Consider the following 24,547-nt stretch of genomic DNA (forward strand, 5'->3'; position numbering starts at 1 on the left):
GGAGGGGGAAAAGGGAGAGGAATGGGAGGAGAAGAGAAAGGTTTCTGGCATTTAAGAACAAGGGAGAGAATTCCTGGGAGAATGGAGGAGCTGAGTGAGGTTCCCCTCCCTGGTGGGCCAAGCTCAGCATCTTTCTTTGAACTATTCAAACTCCTCCATCCAGCATCTACTCTCTACACCCCAAAAGATAACAGCCCTCCGAGGGCTGTCGCTCAGTGGGAGAGCACTTGTCTGGCATGCTCAAGGCCCTGAGTTCTGTCTGCTCTCCAGCACTGAAAAACAAAGGAAACAAAACCCATCCGGGACCCTGTTCTGTGCCAGGCAGTGTTCCCCCTGCTGGAGAGACAGGGAGAGCGGCCTGCACCGTGGAGTTAGCCATCCAGTAGGAGGCTTGCATCCCAAGAAAGGTGATTTCTAGGTATGACTGTGAGCTGAATAGTGACGTTTCCATGGAGGATGGACAAAGTAGATGACATGTCCACGGGAAATTCCTATGGTCTGGTGGCACTGTAGCTGCTGCAGTGCCATAGTATAATACATTTGTGACACTGGCACCCATAGACTACTGTGCTACCTACCCTATAAACAGCAAATGCAAAGCCAGGCATTGGTGCGTGCCAGTATTCCTAGAACCTGGAAGGTAGAGGCAGGGGGATCAGGATTTCTAGGTCATCATTGACTATGTCCAGTTCAAAGCCAACCTGGACTGCATGAGACCTTGCCTTAAAAAATAAAAAAATAAAGGGCTGGCTCTTTAGGAGAGAAGCGATAGCTCCTTGGATAATAGCCCTTGCTGTGCAAGCATGGACTTGAGTTCAGATCCCTAGAAAGCACTCAAAAAACACAGACACACACAGACACAGACACAGACACATAGACACACACACAAAGATCAAACAAATTTTAAAAATAAATAAAAGCATAGCGCATAGAAACTTGATAATGATAATAAACCATCTTGTTACTAATCTATTTACTTGAACATACTTTTAGTTGCTGTTTTAGAGTACACTCCTACTTTAAAAACCAAAAGGTTACATGTAAAACAGTCTCACGGAGGCCTTTGGAGGATCCAGAAGAAGATGCTGTTGTCAGAAGAAATCACGGCTGCTAGTGCTACTTCCCTGAAGACTAGACCTTCCAGGAGCGTAAGATGTAGCCATGGAAGACAGAGATGCTGATAACCCGACCCCAGAGATCTAGGCTGGTGTAGGCATTTGTATCTTCATTTTGATTTTAAAATAAAGCAAAACAAAAAACTGGGCAGAGCAGAGCGCACCTATAACCTTAGCACTTGAGAAGTAGAAGAAGACACAGTTCAGGGTCACCCTCAGATACATGGTGAGTTCAAGGACAGCCTGGACTACACGAGACCCCGTCTCAGAACAACAGAAAAAGGAGAGGCTGGAGAGGTCGCTCAGGGCTTAAGAGCGCTTGCTGCTCTTGCAAAGGACCCAAGTTTGGTTCCTAGCACTCATGTCAAGCAGCTAACAACTACCTGTAACTCCAGCTCCAGGGGATCCAATACCCTCTTCTGACCTCCACAAGCTTTTGAATGCGTGTGTCCGTATACACACACACACACACACACACACACACACACACAAATAAAAATAATTCTTTTTTTAAAGAAGAAGAGTTTTGTCTAAAGTTTGACCTATAGAAAAGTTGTCTATAATTTTTAATATTAAGTACGCATTATTTAAGTAGATAGTGCTAAGACCTTGGTCATCTTCCTGAGAGTGTCTACACTCAATTTTTCTTAAGTCTTCATGGCAACTGTGCTGCTTGGGCAGAACATCTCTTCAGATGAGAAGAGCTATTCAGAGAGGCCGAGTGGTCACTGACTCACAACTAATGATGTCAGAGCCTAGATTTGCAGGGAGCCTGTGAGATGTCAAGCCCCCTGCTTTGTTGACTAGCTGCTCCCTCCCCACGCACGTGGAAACTGCTTCTGAGGCTTTATCCACTGTCTTGAGCTGCTTTTTCTTCGCCTTGTCTATGCCTGTCTGCTGTTTCTGAAGACTCTAAGCTCCTGGAAGCCCAGGACCATCCACTTATCCAATGGGTTAAATTCTGCTGGACTAAATGTGACTAAGTCCAACAAGATCCTGGCCCTGGGACTTAGGAAGGGGACAGTCCCAGGCACATCTGGCTTACTGGAGGGAGTGCTCTGGATACTTCTCTCCACCCTTTCCTTCCCCAAATCCGGTTTGGCAGACTCTTGGGTTTCCTGTTGAATTGGAATAACCTCTAGGGACACCCTCTGGGTAGACTCATGGTGTTCCTCCCACATCCCAGCCACACTTTGTTTCCAGAAAATTCCTTGCATTCAAAGGGACCAAAGCTCCCTTCTGGGTTTCTGAAACCCACTGTAAACTGCGGCTTTTCCTCAGAACTGTTATAGTATCTGGTACCAGATTTTTGCCATGGTTATAGGTCAAGCAGAACAGTTTCTTTCCAACAAGCAAGCACTCAATGAAGTCAGAGCCAGAAAAGTCTGGGAAATCAACTTGTTTCAATTCGTGGATAAAGGCCCTGAAGAGAAAGTGTCAGATATCACATAGGGACTCCTCTTTGGGAGATTTATTCTTCCTGGTCCCCCAAGCTCTGCTTTGGACCCCATATACAACACTCGCTCTGTCCACGTGTGGCTCTGGCTCAATGAGGTTTGAATCCAGCCCAGAGGCTGGAGTTGAGGTCCCGCCTGCCTTCCATTCCCTAGGTGCAGCCCAGCTGCCACTTAACATGTCAGTTCACATGACTCTGAACCCAGGTGGGTTTAACCAATATGCTTCTGCAAGGCACATAGGTCTCTGTTTATTTTCTAGACCAATAGCCAGAGCCTCAGAGGGGTTAGCAAGCACATTTAAAGTCACTCAGCTAGTAAGTGGGGGGTGGAGCCTAGACAGAGGCCATGTCACATCTTCAGGCACAAACATGTGTATGTGTTTGATATGCACAAACACACATATGAATGTGTATGTACACACGTGTGCACTTGAAAACATATACATGTACACATGATATATATGTACATATATATGGTAGATTTACACGTGGTGGTATGCAAAGATACCTATTAGTTGTAGTTATATGAGAAAAAGAAAATCAAGAAACAATCATAATAGTAGCCTTTTAGGAAAAAAATGGTGTGTGTGTGTGTGTGTGTGTGTGTGTGTACATATATCAATTCAAACATTAGTTTTCTCAATTCAAAAGTCACCTCCTGTAGTACATTTTAGGGACAAAGGTGATCATCAAATCATGGACCCAGAAGCTACAAGCTCATCCACATGCCACTGTCCCTACTATTTCCAGATCAGTTTTCATCCTGAACATTCTAGCACAGACCTTGTCCAAGAAGATGGTAGGTCATGCTGGATCCCTCTTTATGTCACTCTCCACACCCAGCAAGGAGGCCTGTGGGGGAGTGTGAGGCTTTATTGAAGGCTGGAGCCACCAAGGGGGTCCCAGTGAGGAAACGGGGGCACAGAACTTTGTGTCAAGAAGGTTGATTTTCTGAAACAGAATGGTTCACCCAAGGGTGGTCCCAAGTCCTTGATGGAACTTCTGTCCCTTGCCCTGAAACCCCCAGCTTGTGGGAAGATGAGTCCTGAAGAATTTTCTAGTGGACACTTGTTTCCATAGTCTGAGAAGATGCACCCTGTTGGTCAGGAAACTTGGCAAAGGACTTCCCTTCCAGCATCCCAGTTCCCAGCTTTGCCCCCAGGCCTAGGGTCTGTCTTTGGCTTCCTCTAAGATGTCTTCTATGAAGTTCTAGCCTTCAGGGTTATAACCAAGTGGTTACCGTGACAGATTGACAGCATATTAAATTGTCCCACTGATGTTGGTCACTTAGGGTATCTCCACATTTTGTCTAGATGATGTCACAGCAAACATCTTTGTGCCTTCCTGGGTCAAAGATTATCAAATAATGATTCCTACTAAAGATTACCAATGGCATCCAATAGAAGCCGTCTGGCTTACAATACCGTAACCAACACCACCAGTTCCCATGAGTCTTAGCAGAGTCTTGCCAACATGGGCTCTCTTGCTCCCTTTAATTTCAGTTTGAAAAGATTTATTTTTATTTATGTCCGTGTATGTGTGTGTGTGTGTGTGTGTCAGTGTATCTGATGAGCATGAGCATGCCCGTAGAGACCAGATGAGGGTGTCAGATCTCCTGGAACTGGAGTTGCAGGTGGCTGTGAGTCACGAAACATGGTGCTGGGAACCAAACTCCAGTCTTCTGGAAGAGCAATATCATAGATGCTCTTAACCACTGAGCCATCTCTCTGTCCCCTGGTTTAGAAGATTTTAAATGGTATCTCAGAAGTGTTTGCCAAGCAAGCTTAAGGACCAGAGTTTGATTCTTGGACCCCACAGTTGAAGGAGAGAACTGACTCTCAAAAGTTGTCCTCTGACACACACACACACACACACACACACACACACACACACACACACACACGCACACACTGTACATATCCACACAATAATAAATACAAATCTTAAAAATTAAGGTGGTCTAAGTTGTTTACATGTGCTGGTCCCTTTGTAAAGCTGCTTCATGGGGCTCTGCCTGAGTCCTCAGCTCAGACCTGATGTCTACACAGAGACTGTGCCCCTTAGTTCATCACCTTTTGGCACAAACCAAAGCCTCCCTCTGCCCCAGCATCCATCCAGGGTCAGGGACAGAGTGAGAGTCACCATGTAGGACACAGAGAGGAGGTGGCACAGGCGAAGGAGAGCAGAGTGAAGGGCGGCAGATTCTCTCCGGGTGTGGGAAGGAAAGCAAAGGCAGGCTTAACTCGGTACTTACAAGCTTCTCACGACAGTCCTGAGCCTGGCAGGAGCATGGCAAGAGCAGCATGCTGGGGGCTGGGAATGTGACTCCGCTGGTAGAGTGCATGCCCAGTCTGCACAAAGCTCTGGGTTCTATCCCCAACACTACAAACACGGGGTATAGTAAAACTAGGCATGGTGCTGCTCTCCTGTAATTCCAGGACTCAGAAAGTGGAGACTGGATCAGAAGTTCAACATCATTTTCTGCTGCATCGTGACTAGCCCAAGCTATACGAGACTCTGTGTAAAAAATAAATAAGTAAACAGCAAGTTGGGAATAATGTTCATGATCTGCAGACCCTTGGCAGAAAACACCTTTTGAAGCCAAGGAGGGGTGTTCTCCACCCTCTCTCATCCTGGAGCCTCCCCACAGGCCTCTGTCACTGACTCAAACCAGGAAGTGCCTTCCTCAGTAGTTTCCAGAAATCCTGGTGTCCCAGGATCAGGGCCATTGATGTATGTCACTCCCTGTCCTCGCCCATTCAGCTCAAGCTCTGGGGTTCCCCTCCGCAGGTACGGATCTGGGAGATCCCAGATGGCGGGCTGAAGAGGAACATGACTGAGGCGCTCTTGGAGCTGCATGGACACAGCCGGCGTGTGGGGCTGGTTGAGTGGCACCCCACAACCAATAATATCCTGTTCAGCGCTGGCTATGACTACAAGGTGTGTAGTTGGGGTCGGGGGCAGCCTGGTGAGAGCTGGCTCAATGGTGAGGGATGGGGGAGGAATGGGGGTGGACTGTCTTAAGATGCTGAGCTCACCCATTCATTCCCTCATTCAAACACCTATTTATTGGCTCAATCACTAGCTCGCTGGATACACATGATTAAGCATCTCCTGCATGCCCATTATTCCTGGGAAATACAAGGGTTCAAGACATTTTTCCTGTCTTCTCTGGAGTCCTCTGGACTAAAGGAAAATGCCCATACCCTTTGCCTAGCCACTTCTTATCCACGAGGCAACCACTGCCCTCCTGATAGGGAAAGGAACAACCCAAGCTGCTGGGGGTGTCGGGGGGGCAGGGAGCAAGAAAGTAAAGCTACATGTCACCCCAAACTCTGGCAAGTCAGTCATCTGGGACCAGTCACAGAATGGCTTTCAATTTTAGCTACAGAAACAAAGTCAAGGCTGGGGCTGGGGTCTCCCTGAGGGTTACAGTGAATATGTGTGTTTTAGTTACTTTACTTGCTGTGACAAAATACCTGACCAAAAAAAAAAAAAAAAAACTTAAGGGAAGAAAGGTTTATTCTGGTTCACAGTTTGAGGAAACAGTCCGGGCTGGCGGGGAAGGCATGGAAACAGGAGTGTGAGGCAGCTAGTCACGTTGCATTCACAGTAAGAAGCAGAGAGAGAGGGGCTAGGAGAGATGGCTCAGCAGTTAAGAGCACTGACCGTTCTTTCAGAGGACTGGGGTTTGGTTCCCAGCACCCCATGGCAGCTGACAACCATCTGTCAACCCCAGTTCCAGGTGATCTGACACCTTCTTCTGGCATCCATGGGTTTGTACGTGTGTGGTGCACTTATACGCAGGCAAACTATTCATACACATTAAAAATTAAATAAATCTAAAAAAGATTATTAAAAAGAAGAGGGAGGGAGAGGAGGGAGAGAACGCTGGTGCTCCGTTCACTTTCTCTTTTTTCATTCAGTTCAGGACCCCAACTCATGGAACGGTGCTGGTCACACTTAAAGTGGGTCTTCCCAATCTAGTTAACCCAATCTAGAAATTCCCTCACAGACATGCCCAGAGGTTTGTCATCTGGGTGATTCTAGACCCAACAAGGTGACAGTCAATAGGAACCATCACAGAGTGTACTTGGGATGTACCTGCCTTTCTGCACAGAACTCTGAACAGTGTGCCACTCCCCAGCATAGCCCGGGCCTTGTACAGGCAGCTGCTCCCAGGGTCATCTGTTGTGGATGGAAGATAGACACCCCATGGCCACAGCAGCAGCTGACTCCACCTTCTGCCCATCTGCCTTCACAGGTCCTCATCTGGAACCTGGACATAGGTGAGCCAGTGAAAATGATTGACTGCCACAAGGACGTGATTCTCTGCATGTCCTTCAATACGGATGGCAGCCTGCTCACCACCACGTGCAAGGACAAGAAACTGCGTGTGATCGAGCCCCGCTCAGGCCGTGTTCTGCAGGTGGAACCCTACGTTTTGTTGAGGCTAAGGGAGGTGTTGGGGTCTGGGGCTCAGCCTTCTCCCAGGCCTGGAAGAAAGGGCTGGGCTGGGGCCTTCCTCATGCATCTCACTCACACCTGCTGACATGCCTGTGTGCTCAGGGCCATTTTAGGCTCGTAAGAACTCGGACTTGTGATGGTTAGGGAGGGACTAAAGAGCCCTTTCCTGCTCTCAGTGAAATCTCTAAATGAAATTTGTCTTAGTTTGTTCTTCATTGCTGTGACAAAATACTCTGACCAGTACCAACTTAGGGAGGAAAGGGTTTATTTGTCTTACATCTCCCAGGTTGCACACATTCATCAGGGAGCCCAAGGTAGGAACTCAGGGCAGGAACCTGGAGGCAGGAGTTGGAGCACAGGCCATGGAGGAACGCTGCTTACTGGCTTGCTTCCCCGGCCCCTGCTCAGCCTGCTTTCTTATGCAACACAGGCCCACCTGCCCAGGGGTGGCACCACCCACAGTGGGCTGGGCCCTCCCACATCACTCATCAAGAAGATGCCCTTCAGACATGGCCACAGGCCAGTCCAATAGAGGCAATTTCCCAATTGAGGCTCCCTCAACCCAGGTGTGTTAAAGCTATCCAGCACAAAATTCTTCTGACCTGCTGTGATGAGCCTACCGTCCCTAAGTCCCCAGGTGTTAACTAAGTCTAATCATGGGTACAAAGGAAGAGGACTTTGGACTCACAAACCTGCCACCCACATAGGATGAGCTTGGGACAAATGACTCAGGATCCCATTTCTACAGATGGCTCTACATAGGGAGGCTGGTGGTGACCTTAGCTCCTGGGTCTTGGATGTAAGGGATTATGTGCTATTTGGGAATAACCAATGACAGTTCTTGAGTACTTACTACATGCCAGTCATAGAGCTAGCTGGGATGGAAAATATTGATGAAATTTGAAGGGTGCTCAAGAAAGACTGACTCCTGGCCTTGGAGTGTTAATCTTGAAAGAGTCTAATAGTATCAGACCAAAACAACAGCAACAACAACAACAAAACCCTCTATTACCACCACTACAGAAAAAATAAACACAGTTGTTGGGCAGTGTGGCAGTACAGGTCTGTAATCCTGGCAACTCAAGGCAGCTGATGGCAAGTTCTAGGCCAGCCTGGGCTACATAGACAGACCCTGTCCCCAAGAGCAAACAGGAAGGAAAGAAGGAGAGAGGAAGGAGGGAGGAAGGCTGAGATTGTAGTTCAGGTGGTGAAGTGCTTGCCTAGCATGCATGAAACCCTGGGTTCCATCCCCAACAACATAGAAACTGCTGAGTTGATGCATACCTGTAATCTCAGCACTTAGGAAGTGGAGGCAAGAGGATTCTTGGCAACATAAGGAAGTTAAAGTCAGCAGCCTGACACATAATTTCTGTCTTAGTTTGTTTTCTATTGCTGCTATAAACATCATGACCAAAGCAATTTGGGAGTAAAAGTATTTATTTGGCTTACATATCCCAATCACTATTCATCATTGAGGGAAGCCTGGGCAGGAACTCAGGGTAGGAGCCTGGAGACAGGAATTGAACACAGACCATGGAGAAATGCTGCTTACTGGCTTGCTCCTCTGACCTGTGCTCAGCCTGCTTTCTTATACAACCCAGAACTACCTGCACAGGAGTGACACTCAGGCCCTCCCACATCACTCAGCAGCAAGAAAATGCCTCACAGACATTCCCACAGGCCAGTCCAGTAGAGGAAATTCCTCAATTGGGATAGTTCCTCAACTGAGGTTCCCTCTTCCCAGGTATGTCAAGTTGACAACTGACGCTTTCTTGCACAGAATGCTATTTAGGAAGGAAGGAAGAAAAGAAGGAAGGAGGGAGAGAGGGAGGGAGGGAAGGAAAGAGGGAGGGAGGGAAGATGAAAGAGGAGGGGAGAGAGAGAGAGAGAGAGAGAGAGAACACAAGCCAGGAGTGATGGCTCATGCCTTTAATCCTAGCATTTGTGGTAGAAGTAGGCAGATCAGGAGTTCAAGGTCATCTTCAGCTACATAGTAAGTTTGAGGCCAGCCTAGACTGCATGTTCTCACCTGTCCCCCCAAAAGTAAAAACAAAGAAAAGAAGGAAGAATCACAGTTGCTAGTGTTGTTGGCATCAAGCAACGCTTCCCAAGGACTCCATCCCTGTGTGCCACGCACCAGTAAGAAGGCTGCATGCTTGTCTCAGTGCTCAGGACAGCCCTCCACGGCGGACACCACTGTCCTTCTGCTTCACACAGAACACTGCCAAGGCTTGGGCTAGAGAGCTGAATCTCATGTTTTCAGGGGGAGTTAGAATTCAAGCCCAGGGCCCACGATGAACAGAAGGAATGCTCAAGGACCCAAACCCCTAACTCACAAGTGAGGACAGGAGCCCAGAGCAGGTGAGAACATTGCCTGGACTACATGCCTAGAGCTAGGAGTAAACCCCCAAATAAGTGACCCCAGCCAGGATCTTTAGGCTACCTCACTAGTCTCTTTCCCATCTTGATCTGCCTCACTTGATAAAAAATGGTGGTCAGGCATGAAGACTTCATTATTCTGATCTGATGGGCAGGACGGGGGACAGAGGAGTAGTTAGGAAAGAGCTCAGTTGATAGAGAGTTTGCCTAGTATGCACAGAACCCTGGGTTTGAGCTCCCATACTATATGAAGCCATGCGTGGCACATGCCTGTAATCCCAGCACTCAGGAGGTGGGAGCAGGAGAACAGGATGACTGTGGTTGTAAGTATTAAATAGATGCCTGGTAAGAGCACCAATGGTATAACTCCTGAGGGCTTAGAGGAGGTGAGCCCCTCCCTTCCCTGCTTCCACTGCTCTGGGTAGTGCAGGGGCCTAACACCATAGTTCCCAGGGCTGTAGTACTCTATGGACAACTGTGTCATTCTCCTGTGGTTACTGTCACAAATGACCACAAACTAAGTAGCTTTAAGCAACAGAGACATGTTCTTTCCCAGCACAGCACTGGGAGCCGTGTCCCAAACTGAGGTATCTACAGGGCTGTTCTTCCTCCAGAGGTTCTAAGAGAGTCAGCCCAGTCCTGTCTTTTTTGGCTCTTGTTCTTGTTTTGTTTTTCTCTGTGTGTGCATACACATGTGTCTGTGTGCCTGTGTCTGTGCGTCTGTGTATGTGTTCGCATGAACATTCATTTACATGTATACATGCTTGTATAGGCCAGAGGCTGACATCAGGTGTCTTCCACGATTGTTCTCTGTTTTATTTTTGGAGGCAGGGTCTCTCCCTCAACCTAGAGGTCGCTGATCACTGGCTAGACTGACTGGTCAGTGAGTCCCAGGGATCCTCCTGTCTCCACCTCCTCAGTGCTGGGATTATAGGTGCCTGCTGACACCTTTCAAAGCTGACGCCTTTTAAATTATAAAAAATTACACTTATTCATTTTGTGTATGTGTGTGTTTGTGTGGCATACGTGTGGAAGTCAGAGGACAGTTTTCGAGACTCAGCTCTCTTCTTCCACCATGTAGGTTCCAGGGATCAAACTCAGCTTGTCAGAGTCCTCGGCAAGAGCTTTTACCTTATGAAATATTTTTTAAACATGATTTCTGGGAGATCAAACTCAGCTCCTCAAGTTCCCACAACAAGCTCTTTACTAACAGCCATCTACCCAGTTTTTGTTTTGTTTTCTTTTGTGTTTCATGTTGGTTTTTGTTTGGGGAGGGTTGTTGTTGGTTTTGCTTTGCTTTGCTTTGGTTTATGAGACAGGGTCTCCCTGTAGCCCCAGCTGACTTGAAACTGACTATGTAGATCTAGGCTGGCCTCAGTCTCACAGAGATTCACCCAGCTTATTTTCTTGAGACAAGATCTCACTATGCAGCCCCGCCTGACTTGGAACACACTATGTACTGTGCTGGCATGGAACTTGTGATCCTCTTGCCTCAGCCTCCTGAGTGCTGGGTTCTGGGTTCTTGCCCTCTTCTGCTTCTGGAGGTCACTGGCTCCTTGGTTTATGGCTACACCACTCCAACCTCCACTTCATGGTGACATCACCTTCTCCTCTGTGAACCTGGATAATCTCAGCTCTCTCTTACATCAGTGATGGCATTTTTGGCCCAACTGTAAAAATCATAGTAATCTCTTCATCTTGGGGTTCTTAGCCAAATTCTATCTGCCAGGACGCTTTTTCTAAATCAAGGGGGAATTCAGAGCACCATGAAATTAGGACATGGATATCTTGGGGAGCCACCATTCTGGTCAACTCTCTACAGAACCTACATATTGAAAAGTCCTGGCTCGCCTGTGTTCTCTGTTCCCACCAGGAGGCAAACTGCAAAAACCACAGAGTGAACCGGGTGGTGTTCCTGGGCAACATGAAGCGGCTCCTGACAACAGGGGTTTCCAGGTGGAACACGAGGCAGATCGCCCTCTGGGACCAGGTCAGCCACTGGGAGACTGGCAGGTGGGCAGGGAGGAGGCAGGTAGCCTAGACCGGAGCTCCTTGGATCTGTGCTTCCTGGATGAAATAAGATAGAGGTCTGAGTGCCTGGGGCCCCATCCAGGTTGGTGGGGAACTTACCAGAAAAGGAAAGGTTTAGAATGAGGCTCGCCTGGCCCATCCTTGTGTGGAGAGTAGACCAGACAGGGTCACTCAGGCTGGATCTAGGATGTGCTCCCAGGCATGCCTGGACACAGGCATGCATTTGAACTTTCACCAGCACCATGCTCTGGGGCCCTTGGAACCCTCAGACATACAAGTTAACTTTAATTTTCACACTGAGGGAAGGAGCCCAGCTTAGTGTCCATGTTCCAGCTCAGCCTCCAGCCAGGCCTGCCTGATCTCCTGATGGGTCTGCAGGTTAGGGGCACCCATGTGCAGTCTCCATCCCTGTCCTCTTGCCCACCACCACCTCCGCCAAGCAGCATCACGGGCCAGTGAGCAGGCCCTGGAGGTCGACAAGGAGTACCGGAAGCAAAGCAAACACTAAGCCCTTTGTGTGGCTTGAAGACAGGTGTGTTCCCTCAGTCATACAGAGGACAGAAAAGAAGGGTTAATTAGGTCCTTCCAACTACACACTCTGAAAACATACTATGTTCTAAGGAGAGGTGCTCAACAGGACAAAAGCAGTAGTAGGCTAAAGGGTTACAGGGTGAGGCACAGGAGTGGCCAGCCAGGTTTGAGCTAAAGAAGACACTTCCGAGAGAGCCATGTCCTTGCTGGCACAGTCAGCCTCTGATGGCATCGCCAGCTGGGATTGGACAGGGACCTCAGGAGATGGAGCTTCGGATCAGAAAGGCTTTCAGACAACGCCTGGCCACACCTGCAAGATGCTTGCCTTCCTTGTGCAGACTAGGGCTGAACTCCAGAGACACCCAGAGACTTACTTGGGGCCACATAGCAAGTTGTGGATATGGGAAGGGGACACTGAGAACAAGTCCTCTACTCCTGTTTGCTGGGTCCTTCTCACACCCTAGCTTCTCATGACAGTGGATGTAGCCTCAGTCCCTCCCCCATGGGAGGGGCTTTTCGACATGTTAGGGACCTTGGCAAAAAGGGGCATAGCCCTGGTGACTGTGCTAGAATTTGAGAAAGGAGCATGTCCTCCTCCCAGACACAGGCTGAACCACACCACCCTCCCCACAGGAGGACCTGTCCATGCCAATGATTGAGGAAGAAATTGATGGGCTCTCGGGCCTCCTGTTCCCATTCTATGATGCTGACACCCACATGCTCTACCTGGCTGGAAAGGTAATCGGGGTAAAGTGGGGACTGGGGCAGCTAGGAGAGACCTCCACCCCCATCAGACTCCTGCTTCTGCCCTACCCCTAAGAAAAGCCAGCCTAACCTCTCTGTCTTCCCATGAGCCAGCCCAGCTGAGAGCCCTGGCTCTCAGCTCTTCAGTCTACACCTCCCTCACTCTTACTGAAGTGTCAGTGGCTCCTTATAGGACAAGGTAGAGTGGGATGTACATGGGGATAAAGATTTGAGCTGACATGTAGACAGTGACCAATGACATAGTATGAGACACCTGTCAGGAGATATTTGAACATGGCCTTGTTAGATAGGCTGTGTGTACACACCACATGCAAACCACAGCATACACATCACACTACCCAAATACCACACATACATACCACACTGCACATACAGCACATACCACATCATACACACACCCCACATATGTACCATATCACACCATACCATACACACACATACTTATTCCACATACATTCCACATTATACACATACTACATATGTAATACTATACATTCACACACACACACATAACAACACATATACACACACATACACACATAACACACACCCCACATATGTACCATATCACACCATACCATACACACACATACTTATTCCACATACATTCCACATTATACACATACTACATATGTAATACTATACATTCATGCATAATCACACTGAACACATACCACACCACACACACCACACATACATACCTACCACATTGTACACATTCCACACACAAGACCATACACACACACACCATACATACACAAACAATACATACCACATCACACACACACCACACCATACAAACCACATCATACACATACTATATCACATACACATACCACACATACACACAACATACACATATACCTTACCATACACATACTACACACCATACACACATACCACTCACAAAGCGCATATACATACATCATGAACAACACACACCACACATGCATCACACACACACCACGTATACACATACTGCCCATGCACACACACGCATCACTTACAGTGCACACATACATTACATACACCATACACACAAACCACACATATCACATAGACACCATCCCACCTCCACCCCTGCCCCCAGTAGAACCATCAGGGTCTAAAGATCAGGTCTCCCTGATCTTCTGACCACCTCTGAGACGTGGGACAGCTCTCTTCTGTAGCCCTTAGGCCAGGGCCTGCTCTGCCCTCCCTCTGCCTTCCTTTCCTCATAGATTCTCTGCTACCCGCAGGGAGATGGAAACATCCGGTACTACGAGATCAGCACTGAGAAGCCCTACCTGAGCTACCTCATGGAGTTCCGGTCTCCGGCCCCACAGAAAGGCCTGGGTAAGGACCCAAAGGCTGAGGGGTTGCTACGTGAACAAGAGACGATGTTGACTTGTGGCTAGGCAGTCAGACTCCGAAGGCCACAGCCCATGGGGAGGTAGGAACGGCACCTGCAGGTGCTGCCCTGGGCAGGTCATCTGACCCCCTGCAGACAGCCTGCCATTCATGGCACTAACTCGGCTGCATGTGCACAGCAACAGTCTGTGTCTTCTCTCCCAGTTGTAGATGGAGAGACTTGCCTGAAAGTGGGGTTCACATAGTAGGAGGGGGTTCGGTGACTAAATTCAAAGCAGAGGCTAGATCAGCCCCTGCCTGAGGCTCTGGATGCCAAGACTCCAGCCCTAGCAACAGCTGTGGCCTTGCCCAGTAGAGCAGGAAGAAGCACCACAGTTGGCCTAGAATCCTAGAATCCTAGCACCCAGGACAGGGGGACGGAAGGCTGTAAGGCCAGACCAGGGATTATGCAGAGAGACGCTGCTTCAAAAAAGAAAAAAAAGGAGAGGGGAAAATGGAGGAGAGAGGAACATTCTGGAATTCCATTTGGAAGAACAGCTTCTAGTCCAGTAAGGAAGACCCAGAGTTTTCACTTGTATCAAGTTACAGGAAAGACCCTGCCAGGCAGGTGCAAAGCATCTCTGCACTTCATTCCCTCAACCCCCGTCACTTCATGTGGGGGCCACACCTGCCCAAAGAATTTAAATTTCAGAGTTAGCAACTTGCCCAAGGACTTCAAGATGGACAGAGAACAAAGTCCCAATTCAAACCCAGTTTGCAGAACCCCAGAGCTGAGCCCCCATCACCTGCAGCCCCTCCCCCTAGAGTAGCTGTTCAGGAGACAAAGCTAGTAGGAACATTATGGCTTGTGAAAGAGACAACACATGCACATGCAGCTGGTTCTAGAAGATGAACAACTGAACGGCTCTTGAAGGCTGAACTGAAACCTCCCAGTGAGTGAGGAGTGGCTTTGCCCTCCTTGCTCTTTGCAGATGGAGATCCAGAAAACACAGTTCATTCCAGAAGGCACTGGGCCCTGCAACCCTGCCATGCCACGCTATCACCTTGGATCTTGCCCTCTGGCCCTAGGGGGAGAGTTGAATGAAAGGAACGGACTCTTCAAACAGTTCTACAGTCCCTCCCAGCTCTAAAAGAGCTCAGCTCTAAAGTGCACACCATGGTGAGGCACATCTGGTCTAAGGGGCTGATATAAGAGTGACCATCTAGAGCTGGGGAAGGAACTCAGCAGAGTATTTGCCTAGCATGAACAAAGCCCTGGTTTCTAGTACTCAAGGAGATAGAGGCAACAGGATCAGTTCAAGGTCATTCTTGACCACATATAATGAGTTTGAGACCAGGATGAGATACATGACTTTGGCCTATCCCCTAAAAAAGAAATGACCATTTAGTGTGAGATACTGACCCAAAACATCATGGCCACTCTTTGTCCTCTGTATGGATCATGGCAGCCTGCCCTCTGGTTGAGAACATCAGGCAGTGAGCAGAGACATGGATTGGGTAGTGCCAGAATCCCATAGTGCCATGCACCTCCCCACAGGGGTCATGCCCAAGCATGGGCTGGATGTGTCAGCCTGCGAGGTCTTCCGCTTCTACAAGCTGGTGACACTGAAGGGCCTGATCGAGCCCATCTCCATGATTGTGCCTCGGAGGGTGAGTGGGGCGGGGCTGGGCTGGGCTGCAAAGGGCCCTATGTTGAAAAGAACGGGAGGGGCTCAGGTGTGGATCAGGGTCTTCAGATTCTACCTGCCATGGAGGGTGGAGGAGACTCTCAAGTGGGGATGGTTGGCTTGCATGGAAGGGGAGGTACTGGGAGGACAAGGCTTGGAAATGGGACAGAGGTCAGTTTGAAGAGCTTGACTAGGCTGCCAGGGCTTTCTCAGCAGCCCCCAGTTGTCCTTCCTCTTCTTCCTCCCCCACTGCAGTCAGATTCCTACCAGGAAGACATTTACCCCATGACGCCAGGCACAGAGCCAGCTCTGACCCCAGATGAATGGCTGGGAGGCATGAACCGAGGTACCACAGTGGGCAGGCTCCACAGGAGATGCCAAGAGGCTGCGGGCTTTGCCACTCCCTTACCTGCCCTGCTTGCTTGCATGCCCTCCTGCCTGAATGTCCCCTCCCTGCCCCCAGCCAGCAAGCTGAAACACTGAGATACCCTCACTTGGCAGTCCAGCCTGTTGTAATCAGACCATCTCCCTTGCCTTCTTAGATCCTGTTCTGATGTCTCTGAAGGAAGGCTATAAGAAGTCTTCGAAAGTGGTATTTAAGGCTCCCATCAGAGAAAAGAAGAGCGTAGTAGTGAACGGCATAGATTTATTAGAAAATGTCCCACCCAGGACAGAGAATGAGGTAAGACCTGAAAGTTATTACTTCCACAGGCTCTAGAGTCCTTTATGCTGCAATTATGAGCTTCCGGCCTGTAAGCCAGCTCTATTCTGGGGGCATTTTCTTACAGTGGCAAATACCATAAGTAGCCTGCTATTGGCTTTCATTGCCTCTGACCTCAGGAAATAGAGGCTGGTATGTCAGGGGAGATGCTCCCCTTGTCCAACCTCAAATTCGTTGACGAGCAGAGTTGGTTATCTCCTCATGAATCTATTTCAGAGTGTTACTGTCATGTGGTGTTATGGGGGTTGTAAATCACCAATGAACAGGAGTGAGCCTGGCCTCATGTATCACAGCCTTGCCTTCCTGCCTGACGGTCTATCACACTTCCTGTCTTTGTGGAAGAGGTGCTGGCTGCTTATGAAAGGCTCTTTGTATCGCTTAGAAGAGGAGAAACTCATTCTGGGGCAACTCGAGCTCAGCCTTCCTTCTCCATGACCTGTGAAGGCATTACCTTTCAACCTATACCCTCCAGGACTACATGCCATCCCAACTTGCTCAACTGGTAATTACAGGATGCCTGTACCAAGTCCTAGGCCTATTGCGTCTAAATGGTGATTGTGTGAGCCCATCTGGGCGTGAATCCTGGCTCTGCCATTTCCTGTCAGAGGCTGAACAAGATTCCTCACCTATCTAATGCCATTTCCTTGTGGGAATATGGGGATGTGAAATGGTGGACATTAAAGAGATGGTATACCAGTGTGCTGCAGTCTTCCTGGCTCAGCCCAAGTACTCAAAGAAAGGATGGCTGTGTTAGCTGTTTGCTGATGTGTAACAAATGACCCCAGAACATAGTAACTTCACCCCACATATTAGTTATTTTTCTCATTGTCGTGACCAAAATGCCTAACTAGTAGCAAGTAAGGATGGGCTTAGTTCGAGGGGCTATGGTCTATCATGCTGAGAATATGTTGCAGCAGGAACTAGTGCTATCTAGTCACGTTATATCCACAGTCAGGAGGCAGAGTGCACAGGAAGTGGTGTGGGGCTATAAAACCTCAAGGACTACCCTCAGTGACTCACTTCCTCTAGTGAGGTTCTACAACTTTCCCAAATAGTGCCACCAGTTGGGGACCAAGTATTCAAACACAAGAGCCTATGGGAGACATTTCATACCAAACTGCAGTACCCCACAAAGGTTTATTAGCTCACTTCTGTGGATTCCTGTGGGTCCAGTTACTCATGAAGCTACAGTAACATCTGAGGGTTCAGCTGAGAAAGGACCTGCTCAGACATCGACTCACGGGGCTGCCGTTGGGCTGAGGGTGTCAGTTCCTCACAGCCCAGGTCCCTGCTGTATGGACTCCACTAAAGGCAACTTTTACTACAGCAGTCGGCTTCCCACTAAGCGTGGAGCAGGAGAGGGTGTCAGAGATGGAGGCCACAGTCTTCCTGTAATCTAATCTGGGAAAGACACGTCATCACTTCTGCTGTGTTCTGTTGCTTGACACAAGCTGTTAGATCCAGCTCAGTCTCAAGGGGAGGTAACACAAGGGCTGTCTTAGACAGGGCTGCTTGTCCACAATGTGCTATCATCATCATTTATTAAAAATCAGACCATCTTTGACTTCAAAGGTCAGCCTTAAAGGAGAGGTTGGCAGGTAATTTTATCACTGCCATGAAATATGTTTATGTGAGCTAGAGATATGGCTCAGTGGATAGATAGGGTCCTTGCCTAGAATGCACAGGCCATGGGTTCAATTCCCAGCACCACATAAACTGGGCATGGTGGTACACAACTCTAATCCCTACATTTGGCAGGAGAATGCAGAAGACCAGAAGTTCAAGTTCCTTGGCTACATAGGGAGTTCAAGGTCAGCCTGGACTAAAAACCCTGGGAAGGAAAGAAGGAAGGCAGGGAGAGAAGAAGGGAGGGAGAGAGAGGGAGAGAGAGAGGGAGGGAGAGAAAGGGAGGGAGAGAGGAAGGGAAGGAGGGAGGGAGGGAGGGAAGGAGAGAGGGAGGAAGAGAGAGAGGGAATAGACATGTTTATGTGCCTTTGTAGAGGGATTTTAAGATTTCTGGGGATGGGTGAAATCTTGTGATAAGCAGGATTTTCTTCAAAATAAGCCCTGGAGGCAGTGTTAGAAGAGATGGAGCAGAGAAAAAGTGACAGGCATTAGGGAGCTCATGGCTGCCCTTCTATTCTTGTATATCATATTTTAAATTTTAAAAGAGGTTTCTGAAAAGGTGTCTTGCTTTTTGAAGGTAGAAGCAGGCTGCTGCAATGCCCAGAAGAGCAACCGTGAGGGTCTGAACTCTGCCTCAGGCCTGAGGGTGAAGAGAGCAGGGACCGATAAGGTTAAATCAAATTGCATTCAGCAGCAGAGGTGCCCATGTGAATCAGAACTGTGAACCTGGAGGAAACTTTTATAGCTTCTCTGTGTGAACCAAGCACATCTTTCTAGAGCAAAGCTGTGCATCTCCCTCCTTGCGAAGAAGTTACCTCAGACCCTGGGGACTCTGGATTTATCCATTGTTTTAGTCATTCAAAAAGCTTGGAATAACAATGAGAGAGTGAGGCTGTAAAAGAGGCACAGTGACCTAAAGGTAAAGAAACAACTGCTAAGCCGGGTGTGGTGGCATGCACCTGAAATCTGAGCACGCAGAAGCGGAGGCAGGAGGATTGCCATGAATTCTAGGTCAACCTGGACTACATAGTAAGTTTCAGGCCAGGCTAGGCTACAGAATAAGACCCTATCTCAAAAAGAAAAGAGAGAAAGATGGAGAAGGGGGGGGAGGGAAAAGGGGAGTGGAGGAGGGGGGGGGGGGGGAGGGGGGGGGGAGGGGGGGGGGAAAGGAGGGAAGTTATATGTTTGCACATTCCAGTAACTACTAAAAATCATTGAATTGTACACTTAATTCACTTGGGTTAATTTTATGGTTTGTGAATTATATACCTCAAAAAGCTGTGTGTTGAATATGCACAGTGGTGCATATCTATAATACCAGCAATTAAGAGGAAGAGGCAGTAGGACTGCCACAAGTTCAAAGCTAGCCTGGGCCACAGGCCTATAATCCCAGTACTCAAGAGACTGAGGTAGAAGGATCTCAAGTTCCAAGCTAGCCTGGTGGAACTCTGTCTCAATGCCAACTCCCCCCCCAATAATAGTATAATAATTTATTTTAAAAAAAGAAAAGTCAACTAAAGGAGGGAATCATGAAAACGATGGATGCTTTAAATTACTGAATTTTGTTTGACACTTAAAATGTGGGCATTTATTCAATATTTCAGAGAAGGTAGTTGAAATAGGATCTCACTGTATAAACCAGGCTGGCCTCAAACTCTCCATCCTCCTGCCTCAGCCTCCCCAGTACTAGGATTACAAGCCTGTGCCACCAGACCCAGCTCATTCAGTGTATTTTGATGCAGATCCAAACCTCTCCCTTTGATGAGGCCTCCCTGGTTGGAACCTAATATGTCTTTTTTACATTAATTACACATTAACTCCAATTTCCAGCTCTACTTTCTTTTATACTTGATTTTAGGCAAGAGACTGAGAAGCAATTTAGTTTCTTTTCGGTGAAAGCAGAACATACAGTCAGTCTGAAAGCAAAGTCCTACCTTCACAATGTTTTCCGTGTTTGTTGGTTTGCTTGTTTTTCCTGGCTATACTGGAGATTGAACCTACGGCCTCATGTATGCTAGGCAAGTGTTCTCCCACTGAGCTACAGGCCCAGTCCTCTAATCTGTTTTTGAGATGGGTACAATGAAGTAGAATATTTATCATTTGTAGTATGCATGTGTGTGAGGGTGTTTCATTTTGTTTTAGAACAGGGTCTCCTGTAGCTCAGGCTGGCCTTGAATTCACTATGTAGTCAAGGGTGACCTTGATTCTGATGATTCTGATCTTCCTACGCCCATGCACTGCTATACTTGGTTTATGCAATACTGGGGATCAAATCCAAGGCTTCATGTATGCTAGGCAAGCATTCTACTGAGCTATACCCCCAGCCCCAGGTCTGTGAGTTCTGACAAATGCCTACAGTTGAGCAGCCAGTATCACCTGTCTCCACGGTTATATCATCCACACCTGACTGAACCACAATTTTTATCATCTTCAACAAGATTCTCCACAGCATTTACATTTTTCATAGAAATGGCAACTCTCTGTACTCACTTCATGAATATATATTATATTTAATTAAATTGTATAAGTACATATGATAGCAAATGTAATTCATGCCAGAATCTACAGTACAGTAACTGTAGGTAACATTCAGCTCTAGCGCAGGGGGCCTGGAGTGGCTTACTGTTTTCCCCACTCAGTGTTTTGTGCGCATTTCTCAGTGTGCTTTACAGATCAACGAAAAACTGGTGATCTAGGGAGTTGACTGTGTGAGGGTCTACCAAGATACCCGTGCTTTGCCCATGTTTGCTGGGAACTGAACCACTGCCCAGACTTTACTATTTCAGTCATAGAGTCATGTTTAAAGCAAGGTTCTAGGCATAGAGCAATACCTCAGTGGTAGAGCATTTGCCTAACATGCCCTGGGCCCAGTCTTCAGTCACACACACACACACACACACACACACACACCACACTCAGACACCATGCACACATACCATACACACATACCATGCACACACATAGTACACACATGATGCACACACATACATATACACACATATACATACCATGAATACATATAACACACATGCACGCATATACATATCACACACATACTACAAATACCTATGTACACATCCACATACATACACCATGCGCACACATAACACATACATATGCATACATAGCACACATACTACACACACTATACACACATACTACATACACTATACATACATAACATGCACACATATGCATATACACACACTATGCACAAAGGCCAAGTTTTCACTCTTTACCCTTCATTTCCTAAAGAAGAGAAGGACACAAAACATTTTAGAGGGGCAGAGCTCAGTTGGCAGAGTGATTGTTTAACATGCCTGAGGGCCTGGGTTCATTCCCCAACACAACATAAACCAGGAATGCTGGCACATGCTTATAATCTAGAACTTGGGAGGAAGATCAGGAGTTGAAGGCCATTTTCAGCTACATGGTGATTGAGGCCAGCACCTTGTCTTAAAAAGAGAAATTCTTATAGCCAGGCATGGTGGCACACGCCTTTAATCCCAGCACTTGGGACACAGAGGCAGGCAGATCTCTGTGAGTTCAAGGCCAGCCTGGTCTACATAGTGAGTTCCAGGACAGCTGGGGCTACAGGGAGACCCTGTCTCAAAAAGACCAAAAAAAAAAAATAATTTTTTTTTGAGAATTCTATCTAGGATGGTAACAATGATCATTAGGGGGTGGGCATGGTGGTGCACATCCGTAATCCCAGTCCTCAGGAGGAAGAAGCAGAAACACCCATAGGTCATCTCATCCTCTGCTTCACAGCAAGTTTGAGGCCAACCTGAGTTACACAAAGGGAGGGAGGGAGGGAGGGAGGGAGGGAGGGAGGGAGAGAAAAAAGAAGAGGAGGTGGAGGCAGGGAGAATCGGAAGTTCAAGGTCACACTAGGCTATGTAACAAAGTTTGAGACCAGCCTGGGCTGCAGAGTGAGACTGTGCCTCAAAGGACTTAGGTTCAGGTTCACAAAGGGGTAAACATGGGGTGCTGGAAAACTGGCCCATGGCAGTGTGTCTCCCTCAAACCCTGCTTGGCCAGTGGGTTTTCTTCTTTCCCTCCGAAGACAAAGAAGAGCCCTGGGAGGGATGAGCCTGGGGAATGCAAGAAGGGTGGTGGGCATCACTGAGTTGCTCTGGAGTGGCGGGAAGCCTGGGAGAGGTGGGGTGGCAGGACAGGCCTGGGCGGGGAGTCTGAGAGCCATGGCTTCTCTCCTGCTCTCTCACTGGTCTCTTGCTCCACCCCAGCTCCTCCGGATGTTCTTCAGGCAGCAGGATGAGATCCGGCGGTTGAAGGAGGAGCTGGCACAGAAAGACATCCGACTTCGGCAGCTCCAGCTAGAACTGAAAAACCTGCGCAACAGCCCCAAGAACTGTTAGCCCCTGGGGTGGGTGTTTTCCAAGCCAATCTCTCCGTTGTTTCTACTGGTCCCTTAACTACCCCTTATCCAGTGAGCCCAGAGATAAGCCTGGACTGGACCTGGGGACCAGCCGGTGGACCCCATGTACCACCTCAAGAACTGGAAGCTGACCCTTGACCTCCTGACTTCATGCTAATATCAGACCCCAGCCTCTTCTGGAGACCCCCAGCTCTTACTGGCAGCCCCTTTCCTTGCCACCACGGAGCCAGGCTTCCCCCTTGGTTCCCTGAGGGGTGCCCTCTAGGGATCAGGGAGAAGCAGGTTTACAGCCTGACTTGGAACTTGAACTTGTCCCTTGCACAGGGGCTGCCAGGACCTGTCTGCACTGGGACTGGTAACTCCCGGGCCCAGCATTACTTAGGAAGCACAGAGTGAGGGCTGTATTGAGGGTGGAGTGCTCCACTCACTTCCCATCTCACTCTGCCCCCAGCTGCCCTGCAAGCCTGGTTCATCTCACCCAAGGGTAGGCACCAGGCAGCCAGCTCTTCTCTGTCTCAACCTCCCCTGCCCACTTGTCTTCAGGGAATGAAGAGTATGCTCTCCAAGGCCATAATGACCCCTTGCCTTCCCCATGGTTCTCTTCAAAGCTCTTGCACACATGCTTTTTCTCATTTAATGTGTGGGCCAGGCAGCGCAAGGATTAATATTCCCACTTGTCAAATGACAAAACTGAGGGCTGCAATCAGGAAGCAACTTGCTGAGTCACCCAGAGGGTCCACAGCAGACCCAGGACCCTTGGCATCCAGACCCCAAAGCCAAGGCCCTTCTTATAGTACTGAGATGCCAATCCCATTGTAGGATTCCCCAGAATGAGGGCTAGAAACCACATCCATGGTCTGCCCAACACCAGTAGTGCCAACGTGCCACACTGCCCTGCAGAGGCCCATCACACTCAGTGCCCCCAACCCTCCTGGCCTGTCCTCCTCACTCTCACTCCCCACAGGGCCTCCATCTGAGTTGAGGCCTCTCCCTAGAAACAGAGGCTGGGAAGGGTGGAGTTTGGCCCTGGGGCAGGAAGAACAACGGTCTGATGGCTTCTCGGGATGCTCTGTACTTGTCTGTCCTCCCTCCCCGCAACCCACCACTATCTCAGCCACTTTCAGCCTTACACACGTAAGATGGCCACAGCCACTCCATCCACATAGCACTTTAAAGTTTACACAGTTCTTTGACATACAGGATCTCACTGACCCTCCCATCTGCTCCACTTTACAGTGGAGAGACAGAGAACTGGCTCCAAGGACACACAGCTCTGAAATGTTATTTTATCTTTGATCTTCTATACGCTTCTCTTTTTTTCCCCTCTTCTTTCCCTCTTTCCATTTCCCGTCTACCCCACGGAGCTCAAAAACATTGTTCTTATGATAGTACATTTGGGGTGGAGGAGATCTAGGAACCTGTCATTTGGCTAGGATCTGCTACACACGGGACACTCTGTGCCTGCCCTTCCTAACACAACCTGCAAAACTTCCCATCCTCAGAGGCCCTCCTAGGGAGCTGGGAGGGGGAGAGCCCGCCAGCCCTGGGGCCTCTTATTGCCAACAGTTGATGATCCCCATTCCCAGCCAGCTGAAGCAGTGTCTCTTCCCAGCACCCCCACAGCTAGACTGTCAACTCTCATCTCCTCCCTCACACTTCTGGAGCTTTCTTTCTCTCCATTGACCTTTGTGGTCTTCTGTGATTATTTATGCTGTCTCCCAAGGATAGAATTGAAATAAAATGTTTTCAACTTATCAAGTTGAGGCATAGCTGTGTCATTAGCCCTGGGGGAGATACCACTTGGTCCTCAATGTTGTCTCTGTGATCAGCTCCCCATTCATAGCTCCTTTGCATTTCTGGAATGACTGCTACCTCTGTACAGATACCCTCCCACAGTTCTTTTCATCTAGAGGGCACTGTTGGCATCGTGGGCCCTATAATACTTTGCTGTGGGGCTGCCCTGTACACTGTATCAATGTCCCTGGACCCACCATGCAGATGCCCTAGCAACCTATACATAGTTTTGACAAACAAAAGTAT

The 24,547-nt window shown here is 48.5% G+C and overlaps 1 protein-coding gene across 4 annotated transcripts in view; it reads left to right on the forward strand.

Annotated features, from left to right (window-relative positions):
- Coro2b (coronin 2B) overlaps positions 1-24,261 on the forward strand; it is a 149,715-nt gene extending 125,454 nt beyond the window's left edge. For all 4 annotated transcript variants that reach the window (XM_008836371.2, XM_029565027.1, XM_008836372.1 and 1 more), the window contains exons 4-12: positions 5,362-5,511; positions 6,836-7,000; positions 11,291-11,407; positions 12,613-12,717; positions 13,983-14,079; positions 15,632-15,744; positions 16,017-16,107; positions 16,304-16,443; positions 22,356-24,261. In XM_008836371.2, the coding sequence (XP_008834593.1) occupies positions 5,362-5,511; positions 6,836-7,000; positions 11,291-11,407; positions 12,613-12,717; positions 13,983-14,079; positions 15,632-15,744; positions 16,017-16,107; positions 16,304-16,443; positions 22,356-22,487 (1,110 nt within the window). In that variant the 3' untranslated portion in view covers positions 22,488-24,261. The remainder of the gene's footprint in view (positions 1-5,361; positions 5,512-6,835; positions 7,001-11,290; positions 11,408-12,612; positions 12,718-13,982; positions 14,080-15,631; positions 15,745-16,016; positions 16,108-16,303; positions 16,444-22,355) is intronic.
- Positions 24,262-24,547: the final 286 nt, after the last annotated feature.

The sequence above is a fragment of the Nannospalax galili genome, unplaced genomic scaffold (assembly GCF_000622305.1).
Source record: "Nannospalax galili isolate Female #2095 unplaced genomic scaffold, S.galili_v1.0 scaffold54, whole genome shotgun sequence".
Classification (NCBI taxonomy): domain Eukaryota; kingdom Metazoa; phylum Chordata; class Mammalia; order Rodentia; family Spalacidae; genus Nannospalax; species Nannospalax galili.